This window comes from Aotus nancymaae, unplaced genomic scaffold, assembly GCF_030222135.1.
Source record: "Aotus nancymaae isolate 86718 unplaced genomic scaffold, 86718_ANA_hifiasm-v0.15.2.pri h1tg000003l, whole genome shotgun sequence".
NCBI lineage: Eukaryota > Metazoa > Chordata > Mammalia > Primates > Aotidae > Aotus > Aotus nancymaae.
The window spans coordinates 7,616,695-7,633,796 of NW_026988414.1; the positions used below are offsets into that span (position 1 = coordinate 7,616,695).

The 17,102-nt window shown below is 40.1% G+C and overlaps 1 protein-coding gene across 1 annotated transcript in view; it reads left to right on the plus strand.

The window, feature by feature from the left end:
• Positions 1–17,102, plus strand: part of PSMB7 (proteasome 20S subunit beta 7) — a 63,325-nt gene that overhangs the window by 30,235 nt on the left and 15,988 nt on the right. The window contains exon 6 of the mRNA XM_012458164.2: positions 2,124–2,182. Within this exon, the coding sequence (XP_012313587.1) occupies positions 2,124–2,182 (59 nt within the window). The remainder of the gene's footprint in view (positions 1–2,123; positions 2,183–17,102) is intronic.

The window sequence follows — 17,102 nt, forward strand, 5'->3', positions numbered from 1 at the left end:
AACCGCTAGTGATTTTTAAGGAAAAATACCCTTAAGGTAAGCTTGATTTTTCTTTTAACAATAATTCATTACAGTTTTCCACAAGTTGTTAGCTCGTAGGTAATACCCGCCTTCTCCCTGTCCTTTTTTGGATGTTTATTTCTGGCCTCTGGTTGATTACCCTTGGGCTCTTTGTGGAGATATTCTTGGACTCTGTTGGAAGCAGCCTGCTCTTGAATGCTCTGCAGGATTGGCTTATATCTAGAAGTATTTTTTTCCTGGGATTTCTTCATTTGCAGTTGCCTTGTTCGTTCATGGCAGCTGTCTTTTGCTTTCCACACAAAACCAGCTTGCTTTTACTAGTAAGTCTGAGACTGGTTCTCACCTGGGCCTGAAAACAGCAACTTAGGTGACTTTTCCCCCTTGACCCCCGAATCTCATAGTAAACGTGTGACTCACAAAACGTTGGTGGAGTTTGACCCTGTTTCCACATCTTCAAGGACATGTTTACTTTGAAATTCAGAGGTTTGTTTTGCTGAATTTGCTCTCACATATGTGCTAGTTTTATCTGAGTGTGCTAGTTTTATATCTGTTTAATTTCTATCTCCTTTTCAGAGGGCTTTTAATGTCCCTTTAGATCACCATTTTATTTTTTTTTTAAAGGAGAAAAAAATTGTGAGGGGGGAAAATGGGGTTGCCTTTTGCTCCCAAAGCCTAAATGAATAGTCATTGCTTGTAATGCTGGTCTACACTTGACGCTTCCCACTGCTTTAGATGTGATGTATCCAGTACTGTGAAGGTAATGATCCTCAACCGCAGCAATATTCCCTAACAGGAGTATCTGTCATATTCATTGGGATTACCATGTTCATTGATTTGTGTCTGTAAATCTGCTGTTTCTACCCTTTAAATTTGATCTATAATTGGACCTCCTTAAATGGTTCAGATAAGGTAGTCTGTATTTTCTCAATGCGGCGTTGCTGTCAGCTTCTCCTTTTTCATTATACATTCAGCAGACTTGATAAAATCAGCAGGACACCTCATTTGAAACTGTTTAATCGCTGCCTTTTTCCTTTGCTAAACCATTGAGGTGGTCAAGCGATGTACACAAATCATTTTAAATAGAAAATATGGTTTTCTCTGTGACCCAGCTAAATAGATAGTGTTATGCAAAACAAGTTAAAAAGTAATAAATGCCAAAAAAATCTTCTAATTGGAGTAAAAAATTGTGGGCAACTCTATCCTCTCTCCAAAAGTGGAGTATCCTGAAATATTGCCAGGACCTGTAAAGACAAGATGATGATTTTCTAAAGATTCTCTGGTTTCTGAACAAAGCAAATTTAAATTTTCAAGTAGTGCTGATCTGCCTTTTGCATCCATTCAAAGGGAGCCCACACTTATTTGTAATGCCTTTATATCCGACTTTGGTAGGGATAAATTTGCTATCTGTTAACATCTATGCAGCATAACCTTTCAGCCATTTGTTATTGTGATAATAAATTTTTGTTTCTTTGTCATTTTGTCTATTCAGCTGTTACTCTTCAAAGTACAAACTAAAAATAATAGCTCCAAATAAATGCCACACAATAAAGTGTTTTACAGTTGTAGCTGGAATAACCTGGTGGCTGCTGCTCGCGGTCCTATTACCATTGCTGCTGCGGTAGCTTCTTCCCTGCGTGTCAAGGTGACTCTACCAGGGCCAGCTCATTAAAACAATCTTTTCTTTCGAACTGGCTTGGTATTTAGTGCGATACCCAGCAGCCTGCCAAGGCACAATATGGAGCACTAGACTCACAGCATAGAACACGGGAAATTATGTGGTAGTCACTTTCTGAAAAAATACAAATTCACTGTAACCTCATTTTCATGCTTCAGCATTTTATTGTGAATAATTTACAATTATACCTGTCAGTGGTAGAAGTAGGGCCAGTTGCAGATTTACCTTAGATAGTGGTAAGTGTGACTCCAGGCTTTTGAAGAGCACTGTTTTTACCTGGTTTATGTGGCCCTGTAGAATTAATATTTACACTGTACTTGAATGAGACACTGGGCGTGTTTTGCTGTGTTTGTTGCCTCTAGGTAAACTTGAGATGGAGAGGCTGGGATATCATAAAATACACTAAAAGTGCATCTTTTTCTTATAGGTTCTGGCTCCTTGGCAGCAATGGCTGTATTTGAAGATAAGTTTAAGCCAGACATGGAGGTATGTAAGTCCCTGCAGTTTTATTCCCTTTCAAGTATTTTTCTGGTTTTATCCTGAACATCTACAGATTGATTGCTGATTCCTCCCAAGCTTGTACAGCACCGTTGTTAGTTGGAGTGTTCTTTGGCACAGATGGTCTGTTTGCCGAGGAGACCAGCTTCCTTTTGTAGTGGCCCAGCTGTGCCCTTCCTTGGGCTTGAGGCGCTGGCGCTATCCAGCTTTTTGCTCTGGGCTTTGGGCTGTCTAGGAATCTTCTTGACTGTAAATGCAGCGGTAATGTGGAATGTTTCCTTGTACACCAAGTTTTCTGTGTCACGATATCTCAAAATGACAGGTTTTTGTTTTCTCTCACAAAAAAATAGAGAAACTGTGTATGTCTTTGCATGTTACAGAGGCCTGATCTGAAAATGGAGGCAGTTTTAAAAATCCCTATAGTCCCATCATTATGCATCTGGCAGAAGATGGGGACAAGACCATGCATGTGGCAGAATCATCTCAGAGTGTAATGATCTAGTGTCTCAAATACATGTATGAGAGGTTCTTTTATGGTATTTTCTCTGTTGGTGGAGGAAGCTGGTATCTTCTGAATGATACTCCGCTTAAGTCTGCTTTAATAATGGATTGTCCCCACCCCCACACCCTACATCTTCAGGACAAATGCACAGCTCTTCTGTGGTCACAGTCGCAGGAATGTTGAATATACCTGGATCCTTTATGGTACCACGTTATTCCTCCACTGCACTACATCCTTGCTGCTAAAGCTTTTTTGATGGTTGTTAATTTTTTGATTGGGGGGAGGTTTCAGTTTCTTTTCAACAGTTAATAGTAGTTTATGAGTAGTTTACCCTATTTCTTAGTATGTAGGTTTTTGCCATTTCTGACTTGGCAGTATTGTTTAGGTACCAAAGCGCGTCTCTAGGAATTGATTTTTGACAGTGCTTTATGTCCAGTCGTCTTTGGAAAAGATTGGATATTAAAAATATTTTGTTCTTCCATCATCTCATTGTCATTGGAGCACCAAGTGTCTTTGGAGCGCTGAAGCTCTCTCTGCCCTTTAGGTTTGGACCAAGTGCTGTGAAAGCCAGAGAAAGTAGGATTAAAGATATTGATGAGCCAGGACAGACGGGTTTTCTGCTGCGATGCCTGCCACCTTCAGTACATGGGGATAGCTCAAATAAGTGACTTGGTCACTTGGCTAGATTTCTTCCCTTCTTGGATAGCTGCAGGAATTAAAACATAGTGTATGGAATTTAGGTGTTATATACTAAAAATGATAGTGTCTTGTTCCAATTAAGAATAGTAAACAGGTCCAAGTATGGACTATAAATGAGATTAGGAGCCTGTTCTCATTTCTCAATGTGAACAGTTATTCCCATATCAGCATTATTTTCTGTTTGGGCTTCTTAAATATATAGAGGAAAAATAGGATATATTAATACTAGGTCACGTAAAAAAGAAAAAAAGTTCCACAGTCTTCTGACTATAGGAGAGGAGTTTCTAAGGCTCTACACGTTCATTAGGACTAACAGAGGTACAGGGAGGTGGACTCTGAGTTTTGTTTAGAAATTCACCTCACTAATGCCAAACCCTTCCTTAAAACACATTAATCTTTTCAAATTTTCTTGAAAGCTTTGTCTATTTCCAGTTGATTGGGACCTCTGTATGTTAAAGAAAAATGAGAATTGCAGGAAAAGTTGAGAGTGTGAGGTATATTAGAAGTGACTTTAACACTCCACTAAAGTGATTTACCTTATTTTGAGTTTGGATTTGAAATGGTTCAAAGGTCGTGAATTTAATATTTGATGTGATTTTGGGAAGTAAGGGGAATGTCAGCATCCCTTCAATAGAACTTCTGATATTTTCAATTTGAAGAATGTTTCTTAGATCAGTTGTGTCCATAACTATGAGCACTTGATGGTTCTGTATTAGCTGTGAGACCTTGAAACAGGTTGACTATATTCTTATTTCAGATTGATTATTTAAATGCACAATTTTAGGTAACTGGTTTTTATTCACTTAAGTTACTGAAACTGCATGCACACTGACAATCAGTGAAAATCTATTTATTTATTTATTTATTTAGAGAATGAGTCTTGGCTGGGTGCAGTGGCTCACACCTGTAACTCCAGCACTTTGGGAGGCCAAGGTGGGTGTTACTTGAGGTCAGGAGTTTGAGACCAGCCTGATCAACATGGTGAAACCTGTCTCTACTAAAAATATTAAAAGATTAGCTGGGTGTGGTGGTGGGGCGCCTGTAATCCCAGTTACTTGTGAGGCTGAGGAAAGAGAATCACTTGAACCTGGGAGGTGGAGGTTGCAGTGAGCGGAAATCATACCACTGCTCTCTCCTAGCCTGGGTGACCAAGCCAGACTCCGTCTCAAAAAAAAAAAAAAAAAAAAATTTTGCTCTGTTACTCAGGCCAGAGTGCAGTGGCGTGATCTCGGCTCACTGCAACCTCCACCTCCTGTGTTGAAGCAATTCTCATAGAGACTGGGTTTCACCATGCTGCCCAGGCTGGTCTGGAACTCCTGAACTCAAGCAGTCTGCCTATCTTGGCTTCCCATAGTGCTGGGATTACATGTGTGAGCCACCATGCCCAGATGAAAATCACTTTATTAAGGTGAAGGTGGTATGTCCTTCTTTAGTGGTTGAATTTAAAAGTAAACAGAAGGCACATAGCATAACAGCTATCAGCAGATAATTGTTAAAAAATCTAAAGAGATGTTAATAGTTGAAGATATTTATTGTGAAGACCAAGCCACTAACTGTGCTGACCACACTGTTTATTTTTGGTGAATGTTAAATGAAGGCTGAGACTGCCTAGCAAAGTGGAGAGGACACCATTTTAAATTCAGCCAAGGTGTCTTGTCATTTCTGGCTCTACATTTGTATAGAACTGATAACAACAAAGACATTGTGGCTTAAAATTTCCAAAATTTGGCTTAATTTTCCTTCTTTCCAGGGAGACTGACTTTCTTTCTGTGTCAAGAAGCCCCGGATAACTTTTCTTGCCTAATTAGAGACCACAGGATTGGGTGACTAAGCCTGCTATTTCCTTTCAGTGTGGAAAGGCTTCTGGATGTGTCTCAGACAGCAAGCCAGGAGAACAGCACTGCTGCCTTTCACACCTCGAGTGGATTGCCAGGACAGTAACTGCCACTCACTCACAGAGAACTGCATTGCAAATGGGCAGTTTTAGGCTGTTGTAATAACAAATTGTTTAACCAACAGTAATTTTTTGGCCAGATGCATGAAACAAACTCTTGGCTTTATTGTTAAAACAACAAACTAGAGGAAGCCTGAAGTCTTTTGTTTCCTCATCTACAAACCTGTTCTTTAGATAGTGCTGGGCCTTTGGACTATATTTATGGAATACAAGTTCCTCCCTCCTTAAAAACCTTTCTTGTGTTCTCATCATCTCTAGCTGCACTGTCCAGCACTAACCTCACGTGGTTATCGAGCGCTTGAAATGTCACTTGAGAGGGCCTGTAAGTGGGAAACACGCACTGGGTTTCAGAGACTTAATACAGGAAACTTTTAAAAGGTCTCAATAATTTTTATACTGATTATATGTTAAATGGTACTGTTTTAAGTATATTGGCTAAATAAAAAAATATTTATTTCTGCTTTTTAAACTGTAGACACTGGAACATTTATTAGGCAGGGCCAACTTAGCACATTTTGAACTTGCCATTTACACACTACATTTAAGGTTTCTGCCATATCCAGGTGCCACCTGCTCTTAATTTTTTTGAAAATTGAAATTAACTCACTTTTTAATAAAATAAGGTATAATTTACATATAATGAAATGCACAGATCTTGAGTGTACAGTTCAGTGGATTTTGGCACTCAAACGAAGATAGAGAACATTTCCTTTACCTCCGAGGGCCCCTTCCCAGTCAGTTTCATTCTCCATCTTTCCCACAACCACTGTGGTTCACTTTTTAAATTTAAATTTATTTTAAAAATACAGTTTATATCTGAAATCCTGGGTTTGGTGTACTGGTTATATTTTTCTTTGCTTTTTTTTTTTTTTTTTTTTTGGGAGACAGGGTCTTGCTCTGTTGCCCAGGTTGGAGTGCAGTGGCATGACCAGAGCTCACTGCAGCCTTGACTTTTGTGATCTTGCCTCTGCCTCCCAAGTAGCTGGAACTATAGTTGTGAACCACACGCTTGGCTAATTTTTTTGAATTTTAGTAGAGATGAGGTCTCACTGTGTCACTCAGGATGGTCTCGAACTCTTGAGCTTAAATGAGCCACCATGCCCAGCCTATATTTTTCTTCAAGACACATTAAAGTCGGTACATACTATTAATAGAAATAAAAATGGTTCATATAACACCATCACATGTAAGCCCAGGGATTGAACTTTGGGGGAACATAGGTTCCCTTTGGCCATTCTTGTCTGCTCACCGTTCTTTGAATATAGCATGCACTGGCTGGTCGTGGACTCCTTACTGCTGGTGCCTGCCAGCAGTGCCCTCAATTGCTGCTTCATTTATTTGTGTCTCTGTGCACCACTGTACACACTTGTCCTGTTGTTTTCTGGCTGTTTTCAGGGGCATCTCCCCCATGCCAGTGAAAGAGGGAGCTCCTTGAGGGCAGGGGCTGGCCATGGAATCATCTCTGTTCTTAGCTCCTGAGGTTCAGTATGTGTTTGTTGCATTAAGACAGTAGGATAACTCTGAGCTTAGTTTGAGTTACCAAAACCATCTGGGAAATGGAAGGAACTTTCTCTTCTTACCTAGAAAATGCTGAACATCTTCAAGATAGCAGAGGACGATAATCAGTACATTTCTCAAATAGCGTGCAATATTGGGGCACAGAGTCAGCAAAGCAAACACCCCATTAAGAACACAGGGAAAATGAAGATGGTGCAAAGGGCAAATGCTCATTGGGAAATTACAGCCCAAAAAAGCAGAACAGTGAAACCCAGCTGGAATTCGTAAATGCCCAAGATGGGCCTCTGCTGTTGTTAGTTATCTGAGCCATGACTTACCTCAGAAGCACTCAGTTCCTGAGTTTCAACTAACCATGTGAGTTTAGGGCACATTAAAAATCTCAAAAGCTCTCACCCAGTTTTGGCCTAAACGCTACCTCAAGTGGTCTTGTAATTTTTATTTTTTTTGTTTGTTCCCTTGCCATGAGCCTGGACATTCTTTTCAGGCAGGGACTGTGCTTATACCTGGTCGTTTCTGTTCCTTTGACCTAGCATGGTAACTGGTACATAGTAGGTATTCAGCCAGTGGGTGTTGAATGGGTGGATAAAAAGGTGTTAAACACAACTTTACTTAGTAGTTCTGAGAGTAACCTTCCTTTGAAACAATTTGATAATTTCACCTTTAGTGTTCACAGTACTTAGCTGTGATAGAAATGAAGGCATAAAAAACTGTGTTGCTTACTGGTGATAAATCTCATGCTTTATTTTTATCAGTGAAGGTGCTTATTCAGACATTGTACCAATGTATTACCAGAACAGGGGATTTTGAAATGTGTAAGTTGACCTGATGACAAGGGGTCAGTTATATGTGAGGTTTTTTTTGGTGATGATGAATTGCTCAGAGCATTTCCCCCAGATTTTTTTTTTCTCTGTTGTTAAAGCTGGTGTAAGAATTCAGCTCCTGGTCCTGGTTGTTGCCCACAGGCTAGCTTAGCTGGACAGGGAAGCTAGTGATAACCACGCTGGGGCATTTTCAGTCCATTTTCCAGTTAAGAATAAGGAATTTGACCATGGTCCCTTGACCATGGTGTTAGCCTGGCAGATATGTATCTTGAAAATTGCTAAAATGAAACACGAGTTTTATTTTAGAGTGGAGAGAGAATTAAATAAATGCATCCGATAACTTAGGTTGGTTTTCCCTTCTGTTTCATTTCTTTGTAAGAAGGGACGTTTTCATTTGGTCTAGTGAGAAATTTAAACTCTCGGAGATTACAATTCATTAAAATGGGTAGAAGATTAATATTTAGTCTGTCAGGATCAATACTGCCCCCTCTTTGCACTAATTGTCAGAATATCGTGCAAGGGCCGCTGAAGGGTAGTGGTGTGCGGCAGGACCCTCACATCACAGGGAGATGATTCAAAGGCAAACTGTCCTGCACCCTCTGGTATCGACTTGCAAATTAGCATCTGGAATCTAATTAAACAAGCTTAATGAAAGTAGCAGCTGAATGCTGCTGGAAAAGACAATCAGCTTTTTTTCCCCCTCTCTGATACATATTCTGTACTATTGAAGTTGGTCACCAAACACATCATGTGAGCACAGTTAAAAAAAAATTAGCATTTATTTGAAGAATAGAAACTGTTTTTCATTCTGTTATGCATTTGGCATGCTCTGGCGTCCCATGAGAGCCATGCCACAGCAGATAGTGCACAATATTTATAAATCCATGACAGGCAATAATAGCAACTTGAAAAATTCTTTTGCTAGAATCTCAAGTTGAGAGCTGCCAAAAGCTGAGAGGATCAGATCTGCAGTGGCAGCTGCTGTGCCCTACAGTTAGAATTCTAGACTTTGAAGATGCTCAACTTAAAGAAATGAAGACTGCAGGCTTAGCCAATTTTTGCAGGTTTCTAGAGCTCTGGCTCTCTGCCTTTTGAAGATGAGTTGCTGAAGCTTCTACCACTGCCTGAGGCGTGCTAACACCAGCAGGATCTTTTTTTTTTCTAGTCTTAGTGTGTCTTCAGTTTTAAGTAGCACATGCTTAGTCAATGCCAACTGTGATGGTCCTTTCTCTGGTTGCAATACCGAAGATTGAGCTCCTACCCTATACCCTTCAGAGGGAAGCTACGAAGATAGATGGTGACGTATACAGACGCCACTTCAGCCGTCTGATTTATGGAGTCATATTTCATCACTCGGCAAGTGTTGGCCTCTAGAGAAGCCCTTATAGATTGCTAAAGATGCTAGCAGCTATCGCCCTAAAGGCTTGTGGTTACCTCACAAACGTGATGCCAAACACCTAGCTACCAAGGAAACAGAATTAATCTGTCATTGCAGGCAGCTATAGATCCACTTTAAGTAATGAAAGAGTTGATACCAATATGGTTTTCTGACAGGAAATCTTAGAAGTAACGTGTATGTCGTTTCTTGTTTTTAAGCCCAGTATTAGGAAGACAGTAAGTTGCAAGTTCATTTGTGCTTTACAGATGGACAGTAGTGTGAGAGATCTGCATTATTTTGATTTAAACAAAAAATCTCTGCAATATGGCATATAGAATGGTCCCAAAGGAGAACATAGCATGAGTTCAATATGGTTGCATGGAAAGGGGCGCAGGGCTTAAGAGCTAGATGGTTCGGCTGCCGGTCTGTTTCCTCTGTCCTTACCGCAGGACTCTGGGAAGATGGGCATCCTCATCTGTACAATCGGAACAGAGACCTGCCTGCAGCTTGCTGTGAGTGTTAGATGTGGCCTGTAAAACACCTTAGATGGTGGCTCACACAAAATTGGCTCTAAAATATGGCAGCTGCTTTTATTTTTTTAGTTATTTCATAGTAGGATACAAACATCGCATAGCAACGACTGCTGTGATTATTTGTGCTGGCATCAGGCTTGGTGAATTTCTAGCATGAATTACATAGATACAATCCTTATCTGAAAGCTTAGTGTTGGAGACAGGCATATGTAGTGGTCATAGACAACGGTATATTATTTCATTTACTTTTCAGCACTTCCTTGAGGTCAGTACTTTGTTATATTCGTTTTGTAGAGAAGCAAATTGGGCCGTAGGGAGGTCAAATAACTGGCCTGGGGTCACAGACTCAGTGGTAGAGTCAGAATCTGAGCCCTGGTCCCTGGTCAGCCTGACTTGAGAGCCCTCTGATAGGTTCAGCACTGTACTGTGTTATCTGCCTCTTTGTCATTCTTTAACAACAGAGTGGGAAAGCCATCTTGTTCCTGGAATTCTTGAACATTTTATTATTCCTGGAATTCTTGAACAAGAGTGGGAAAGATGTCTTATTCCAGGTGAGCAGAGGTGTAGGCTGCTTGGGCTCTTCTTTTCTCTGATGAGGTCTTGTGAAGATGGCAGAAAGCCAAACAGGTGTCAGACAAAGTGTGTAACCCTCTTTGGCAAGCTTTGTGGTTGGAGGGAACCCAGGAACAGAAAGGTTCAAGGAAGTCAGAGATGTTAGTAAATATAGTAAAATCATTTGGCTGTGGAAGATCGTTTGTTTTCTTTTAATTCTAGATTTTTTTTTTCATTTTTTGACTGCCCTCCACCCTAAATAGCCTGTGATAGTTTTATTCCCCTAAAATTTTCAGATATTTACAAGAGAGCTGCTTTACAGGAGAGCTGTTTTCTCAATATAGCTGATGTACAGACAGCACAGCTCTCTTCAGATTTAGTAATGAGACCAAGAAGTCTTTAAATACTGGTGAATGGCATTTGTCCATTTGAGGCAAATCATGAATAACTTGAACAAAAATAAAAAAATATATAAGCAAGACTATCATATTTGAATAATGAGGTGCTCTTTTTTCCCCAACTGCCAAAACTTTTTAATCTTCGTCAACAATTGTTCTATCCTCCGTCTTACTTAGGTTGCATCTGTGCGACTCTGAGCTCAGGAGCCCTGACAAGCGGCATATGAATTCTGTATTCATTAGTGATCTTGATCCAAATGCCTCTGTCCCTGCCACGGGGGCTCAGGTGTGGAAGCTGCTGGCTAATCCCACCAGCTGACATTCAGAGGTTTAATGACTCCATAGGAAGGTGACCACTCGCTGGGAGATTTGCTGGAGGAACCCACATGGCAGACAATGGAGATCAAGGAAGAGGATCAGTGTTGAGCTGAAGCACCTTCCTGTGCAACTTGAACCCTGTTGGCATCAAACACAGAGTTTTAAGTAAAAGCAAAATTAAAAAAAAACCCAGACCTTCGATAACTATTATAAACAATGATTTTCCTGTCTGTTTTGATGGTGTGTCAGGCTGTTTTTCTTATGGCACTTTAATAGGTGTCAGCTTAATGAGCTGAACCTGACTCACTTCTCCAGATTTTTAGGTTTTAAGGTTCTATTTGGTTGTTACATCTATTTTGGTATCTTGTATGTCTGGGGTGCGGGGGGATATGTGTATTTAGAACCAAAATTATTTTCTCATTTAATTGCTTTTAAGGGTTTATGCTAGGCCAGGCACCGTGGCTCATGCCTGTAATCCCAGCATTCTGGGAGGCCAAGATGGGCGGATCGGTTGAGTTCAGGAGTTTGAGACCAGCCTGGGCGACATGACAAAACCTCGTCTCTACAAAAAGTACAAAAAATTAGCTGGACATGGTGGTACATGTCTGTAGTCTCAGCTACTCAGGAGGCTGAGGCGAGAGAGGATTGCTTGAGCCAGGAGGTCAAGGCTGCAGGAAATTGTACCATTGTACTTTAGCCTGGGGTGACAGATTGAGACCCTGTCTGGTAGGGGGTGGGGGGAGGATTTATGCTGGTATTTTTTTTAATTGTGATGCCTAGCTTTTTGTTTTATTTTTGAGGTGGAGTCTCACTCTGTCACCTGCAACTTCCACCTCCTGGGTTCAAGCGATTCTCCTGCCTTTGCCTCAGCCTCCTAAGTAGCTGGCATTACAGGTGTGCGCCACCATGCCTGGCTAATTTTTGTATTTTTAGTAGAGGTTGTGCTTCACCATGTTGGCCAGGCTGGTTTCGAACTTCTGACCTTAGGTGATCTGCCACCTCAGCCTCCAAAAGTGCTGGGATTATAGGCATGAGCCACTGCGCCGGACCAATCCCTAGCTTTTATTTATTTTTATTTTTTAGAGATGGGATCTTGCTCTGTTGCTCAGGCTGGAGTGCAGTGGCACACTTATAACTCACTGCAGCCTTGAACTCCTGGGTTCAAGGGGTCCTTCCGCCTGAGCCTCCCAAGTAGCTGGAATATAGTAGGGTGCCACCACGCCCAGCTAATCAAAAAATTTTTTTTAGATTAGTGGTATCTATGCGTTCCAGACTAGTCTTGAACTCCTGGCCTCTGGCCATCTACCTGCCTCTCTCAGCCTGCCAAGTAGCTGGAATTACAGGCACAAGCCACTGTGCTGGTGTCTTAGCTTTAAAAAAATTAATATTAAAGTGTGAGTTTATTGGTTGACTTGTAACTAATCAGATGTTTTGACTACTCTTTTAGAGTAGGTCTACTATTCTAAGTGTGGGATGCCTAGTTCTGTTACTACTTAATAACAGCTTCAATGATAACTCACACCTATACAATTCACCTGTTCTAAGTGTATAATTCAGTGGTTTGTAGTGTATTCACAGAGTTGTACAGCTATAACCGCAATAAATTTTAGGATATTTTCATCACCTTAAAAAAAGAAAACAACAAAACTCCATTCTTATTAGCTATCACTCCCCATTTTCCCCCCAACCCTCCCAGCCATAGGCAGTAACTAATCTATCTCTATACACTTGCCTGTTCTGGACATTTCATATAAACATAATTGTATAATATGTGGTCTTTTGTGTCTAACTTCTTTCACTTTGTTTAATATTTCACCTGTGTTGTAGCATATATCAGTATTTCTTTTTGATGGTCAAATAGTATTCTATTGTATGGACATACCACATTTTACTTATTTATTCATTAGTTGGACATTTGGATCGTTTTCACTTTTTGACTATATGATACTGCCATGAACATTGGTGTACCCGTTTTTGTATGCACATATGTTGTGATTTCTCTTGGGAAGAGAAATTCTAGGAGCAAGATTGCCAGGTCATATAGTTAACTCTATGTTTAACCTTTTGTGGAACTGCCAAGAGTTTTCCAAAGTGTCTGTGCCACAACAGTGTATGAAGGTTTCGATTTCCATACATCCTCACCAACACTTATCTTTTGGATTGTAGTAATCCTGCTGGGTGTGTGTGAATTGGTATCTTATTGTGGTTTTGACGGATTTTTTTGTTAAGAACTAGTTCAACTATGGAAATGTTTAGATGGGACAATTGAAACATTTGATGTGCTGCTTTGTACACTGGATCTGTGCAGTAATTGGGTTGATGATTGTAGATTTGTTTAAATATTGAAAGGGCCCTTTCAGAAGCTCTCCCTGAGGCTATTTTTTTCATTTGCTTTTGGTCATAATTCCTGCTTATTGGCCTTCCTTATTAAGACCTGAAGCATAAGATGTAATAAATTGTCTTTATTATTAGATCAAAAGATTAATCCATTTTCCTCAATAATTTTCTGGCTTTTTTTAACATAAAATGTTAGGTTTTAGAGATGTCTGAACCCTAAGATACAACCCCCGGGGTCCTGTATGGAATTATTCTAATAGTGTTAACCAGTTAATTTTAGAAATGAACAGTTATTGAAGTTGGCATTTATGGTTCAGTGGGTGATTTGGAAAATTACCCATTATGCCTTTAGAATAGATGATGATGATGAGAAACACTGTTGAAGGTGAAAGCTTCCCACCAGCACCAGATATTTTGAGTTGTTGCCGTTTAAAGAAGTGAGCTTGTTCTTCATCGAAACCCATTGGTGGCCAACTTTGGCGAGGTAGAAAGGGACTCCTAGAGTTAAGACTGCTCCCTTCAGTCTTCTTGCCTTTTGCATTTTGTGGGATCTTACAGAGCGGATGGAAATTTTCTTTGACCTTTCACCTAATTCAAGAGCAGGACTTTGCTTCCTACCACACAGAGTTTGGAATTGTAGAAGTAATTGCTTCTTTCTTTCTTTCTTATCTGGGATTCGTTAGTCTTCCTGAACTTAGAAATGGCCATGGAATCTGCATTCTTTTGTCCAAGTCTGTGTCTTGCTCACCTGTCTTACCTGCAGAGCCCCAGTTATGGGGTGGCTGGTCTTCATTTCTACCCTTACCATGGCATTCTGCCTTTAGTAAGAGTTGAAGTTGAAAGTGGGATATTTCGAGTAAGAGGTGAAGGAAATTTTAGGAAGTGTGACTTATTGCCGTTGAATTTCAGGAAATAAAAGGGGGTTAGATGGAAGGAGACAAAAAAGGAAAGGCATAGTTTACCAAAAATCTCCATAAGCTGGGAATGGATTCTTCTTGGGGCCAGGTCTTTAGAATTCAAGAATCAATAAATCTTAGGAAAGTGACTATACATTTTGAAGGTCTCTATTTCCAATTCTTGGAGTCATGAAAGGATATCAACAAAGGGTATATCTTTGTTATTGACTTTGTTGATTTTTCTCCCAAAAATGTTTCTGAAACTTCTGTCACATCTTCCGCCCTGCTGTGTAAACACCGAATTTCATATTCTTACGTAACCACTATGTAATCAGCAGATACTTACAGATTCCAAGTGATTGCAAGCTGTTACACTTTGGTGCTATAATGCAGAGGTAGTACTGAGAGAGGCTGTTTTGTATGGTGGTGGAAATTCCTTGTGCAGCTATTGGCAAAGTAGATTGAAAAGGAGGGATTATTCTGCTCTGTAGTTGATAGATAATTATTTATGATGCATTTCTTTGGAGCAGGTGTTCCATTTGAAATGTTTTTGCTTTACATATTTCCTAGAACTGTGAAATGCAGGGGGACATACCCCATGTAGGAGAAATATTTCATGAAGTATGTTATCTGCTGGCACCTGTGGCAAAAGTCCAGCACGCAAAACACTTCTGGTCTTGTGACCAGAGACAAATCAGAGAGAGAGAGAGAGAGAGAAAGAGTTGAGAGCTAGATTCAGGGATAGTATTGAATTCAGTAAATGTTTGAAGACTTCTAACCATGCAGGTGGAATTGAAAAGAAGATACTGCTAATAAAATACTCTGTACCGTGATTTCAAAGAGAAAATGGAACTTCACCCCTCTCATCAAGTTGAACTGCCTTTGCTAACTTGGGTCGCAGATACATAATAAGCACTAAAAATCCTTCCTTTATCTGGGTTGTCTTTTTTCTGTTACTTGAGCCAAGCCAAGATTTAGAATGGGAAGATTTTCCTTGGGGGAAAAAAGAAATAAAAGATACTCTTTTGTTATTCACTGACTTTATTTCATTTTAAAATTCTATTTGGTAAAAATTTGGAATCATAACCACTTACTGAACAGTGACACTCAGGGGGAGAGGAGAAAACCTGCATGAATCTCACCATCCAAAGTGAGGCTCTATTATAAATGTAAGAGGTCATCTGTGGTTAGAGTTCTGCAAGCTCTTGGAACAATGGATTTCCACTTTTCTTGTGTGTAGGTTCAAGAAATACAAGAATTGAAATATAGGACTGAGTGTTACTGGATTGTAGCTTAGAATCTTGTAAGTTTTGCCTTGGCAGGTAATTTGGCATAAATTGTTAATGTAAATCTGGGTTAGTGGTGAAGACATTATTTTAGTAAAAAAGATAAACTGCTGATTAATTCAGCATAGAACTCAATTACAAATTGAAAGTGTCTCTGTGGGACTCCTGGACCCTAAAGACAGCAGATGTTGAATTGATACTCCAGCATATTTCACAGCGGTATGAAATATTCACATGGTTTATTATACTTGTGTGGTGTGTGATATCAGAAAGGGGGAGGTGGTGGGCTAGTGGGTGTGCAAGGAAGCCACACACTGCACATTCGCTAATACACACCGAAATGTGATGAAGAATTTTAGCAAAGTTTTTTTTTCCTCTCTTTTTTTTTTTTTTTTAAATTAGCTCTGTGGAAAATTAAGTTAAAAATAATATTTGGGGCCAAATATTTAAATGTAGTACCTGTGTAGGTTTACATTATATATGTAAATTAACCTAAAATATAAAATGGTAAACCTTCTAATACAGGGCATTTAGGTGTTAATTGAGACCACTGCCTACAAGAGTTGGTGGGGGGTGTGAGGGATTAGACTGTATTTCACTGAATTTTAATTGTCAGCTTTCACAGGCTGGAAGATTTTAAATTGCTACCGTACTGTTTTTACCTTCTGATCTAAAGCATATGGTAATTTTAAAATGCCCCTGTATTTTACACAGGCAGAGAAGTTTTGTTTCTAGTCAAGAAAAAAAAATGCTTCACAGTTTTTATGTATCTATATCAACTTAAGGGGGGAAAAGTCAGCAAATTTTATACATTGGAAGATCTGAATAAACAGAACTGCCAATATTTGAAGGGATTGGCGATTCTTAAGTAAAGAGGGATAAGAATAAAGTTGGCTTGGATGAGGTTTTTCAAAGCCATTACTACTTTTATGACAGGGTTTTTTTTTTTTTTTGCATGACAGCCTATATCAAGTGTAGGTTTTGCTAGCTGAAGTAAAAACAGTTCTAAAAATAGCTAAATGATTATGGTAAGAACGAATATACCCTGGATACCTTCTGCTATTGTGAAAGCTTTTTAAAAAAAAAAAAGATGCTCTTTCTCAAAAACTCCTAAGGCACATCAACTGGAGAAGGCAGAGTGCAGTGGGGGATGTATCTTGGTGTCTGTACCACCAGAAGAGATCTGTGTTGCCACTGGAGTTGCCATTAAGGCCTCTGTAAGCTGCTGGTAGATGGTGGTCCTTCAGAGATGTGAAGGGTGGGCTTGCATGCCTTTCACCTGAGTTTTATTGATCAGGCTCTGTGCTGGGTTTTAAGACATGGTCTCTTTCCTAGTGACTTTACAGCCTAGTGGAGTCACAGGCCCACAGGCAAGGCCTATGGCATAAAAAGTTGAGAACGGTACCGTGGGAAATAGAGGTATGGCTGAGAGAGGCTGATGGACTCCATCCGGGGACTGTAAGTCCGCCTCAAATTGCATGTGACTCCTCACGCAAATTTTTTTGGTCTTGGGTGTGAGGAAGGGTGGGACAGGGAGGCTGAAGAGGAGACGATTCCAGACAGGAATGTTATGTCCAGAGGCATGGGGTCCCCTGCTCTGTCTCTCAGTTGTGCAGTCCTGGAAGTTGGAACAGCCGGGAAAGGAAATTGCAGACAGTGTCTAAAGTTGTCTGGGCAGTCATTTCCTGAGTCAGTGTGGCCTTTTAATTAGCATCC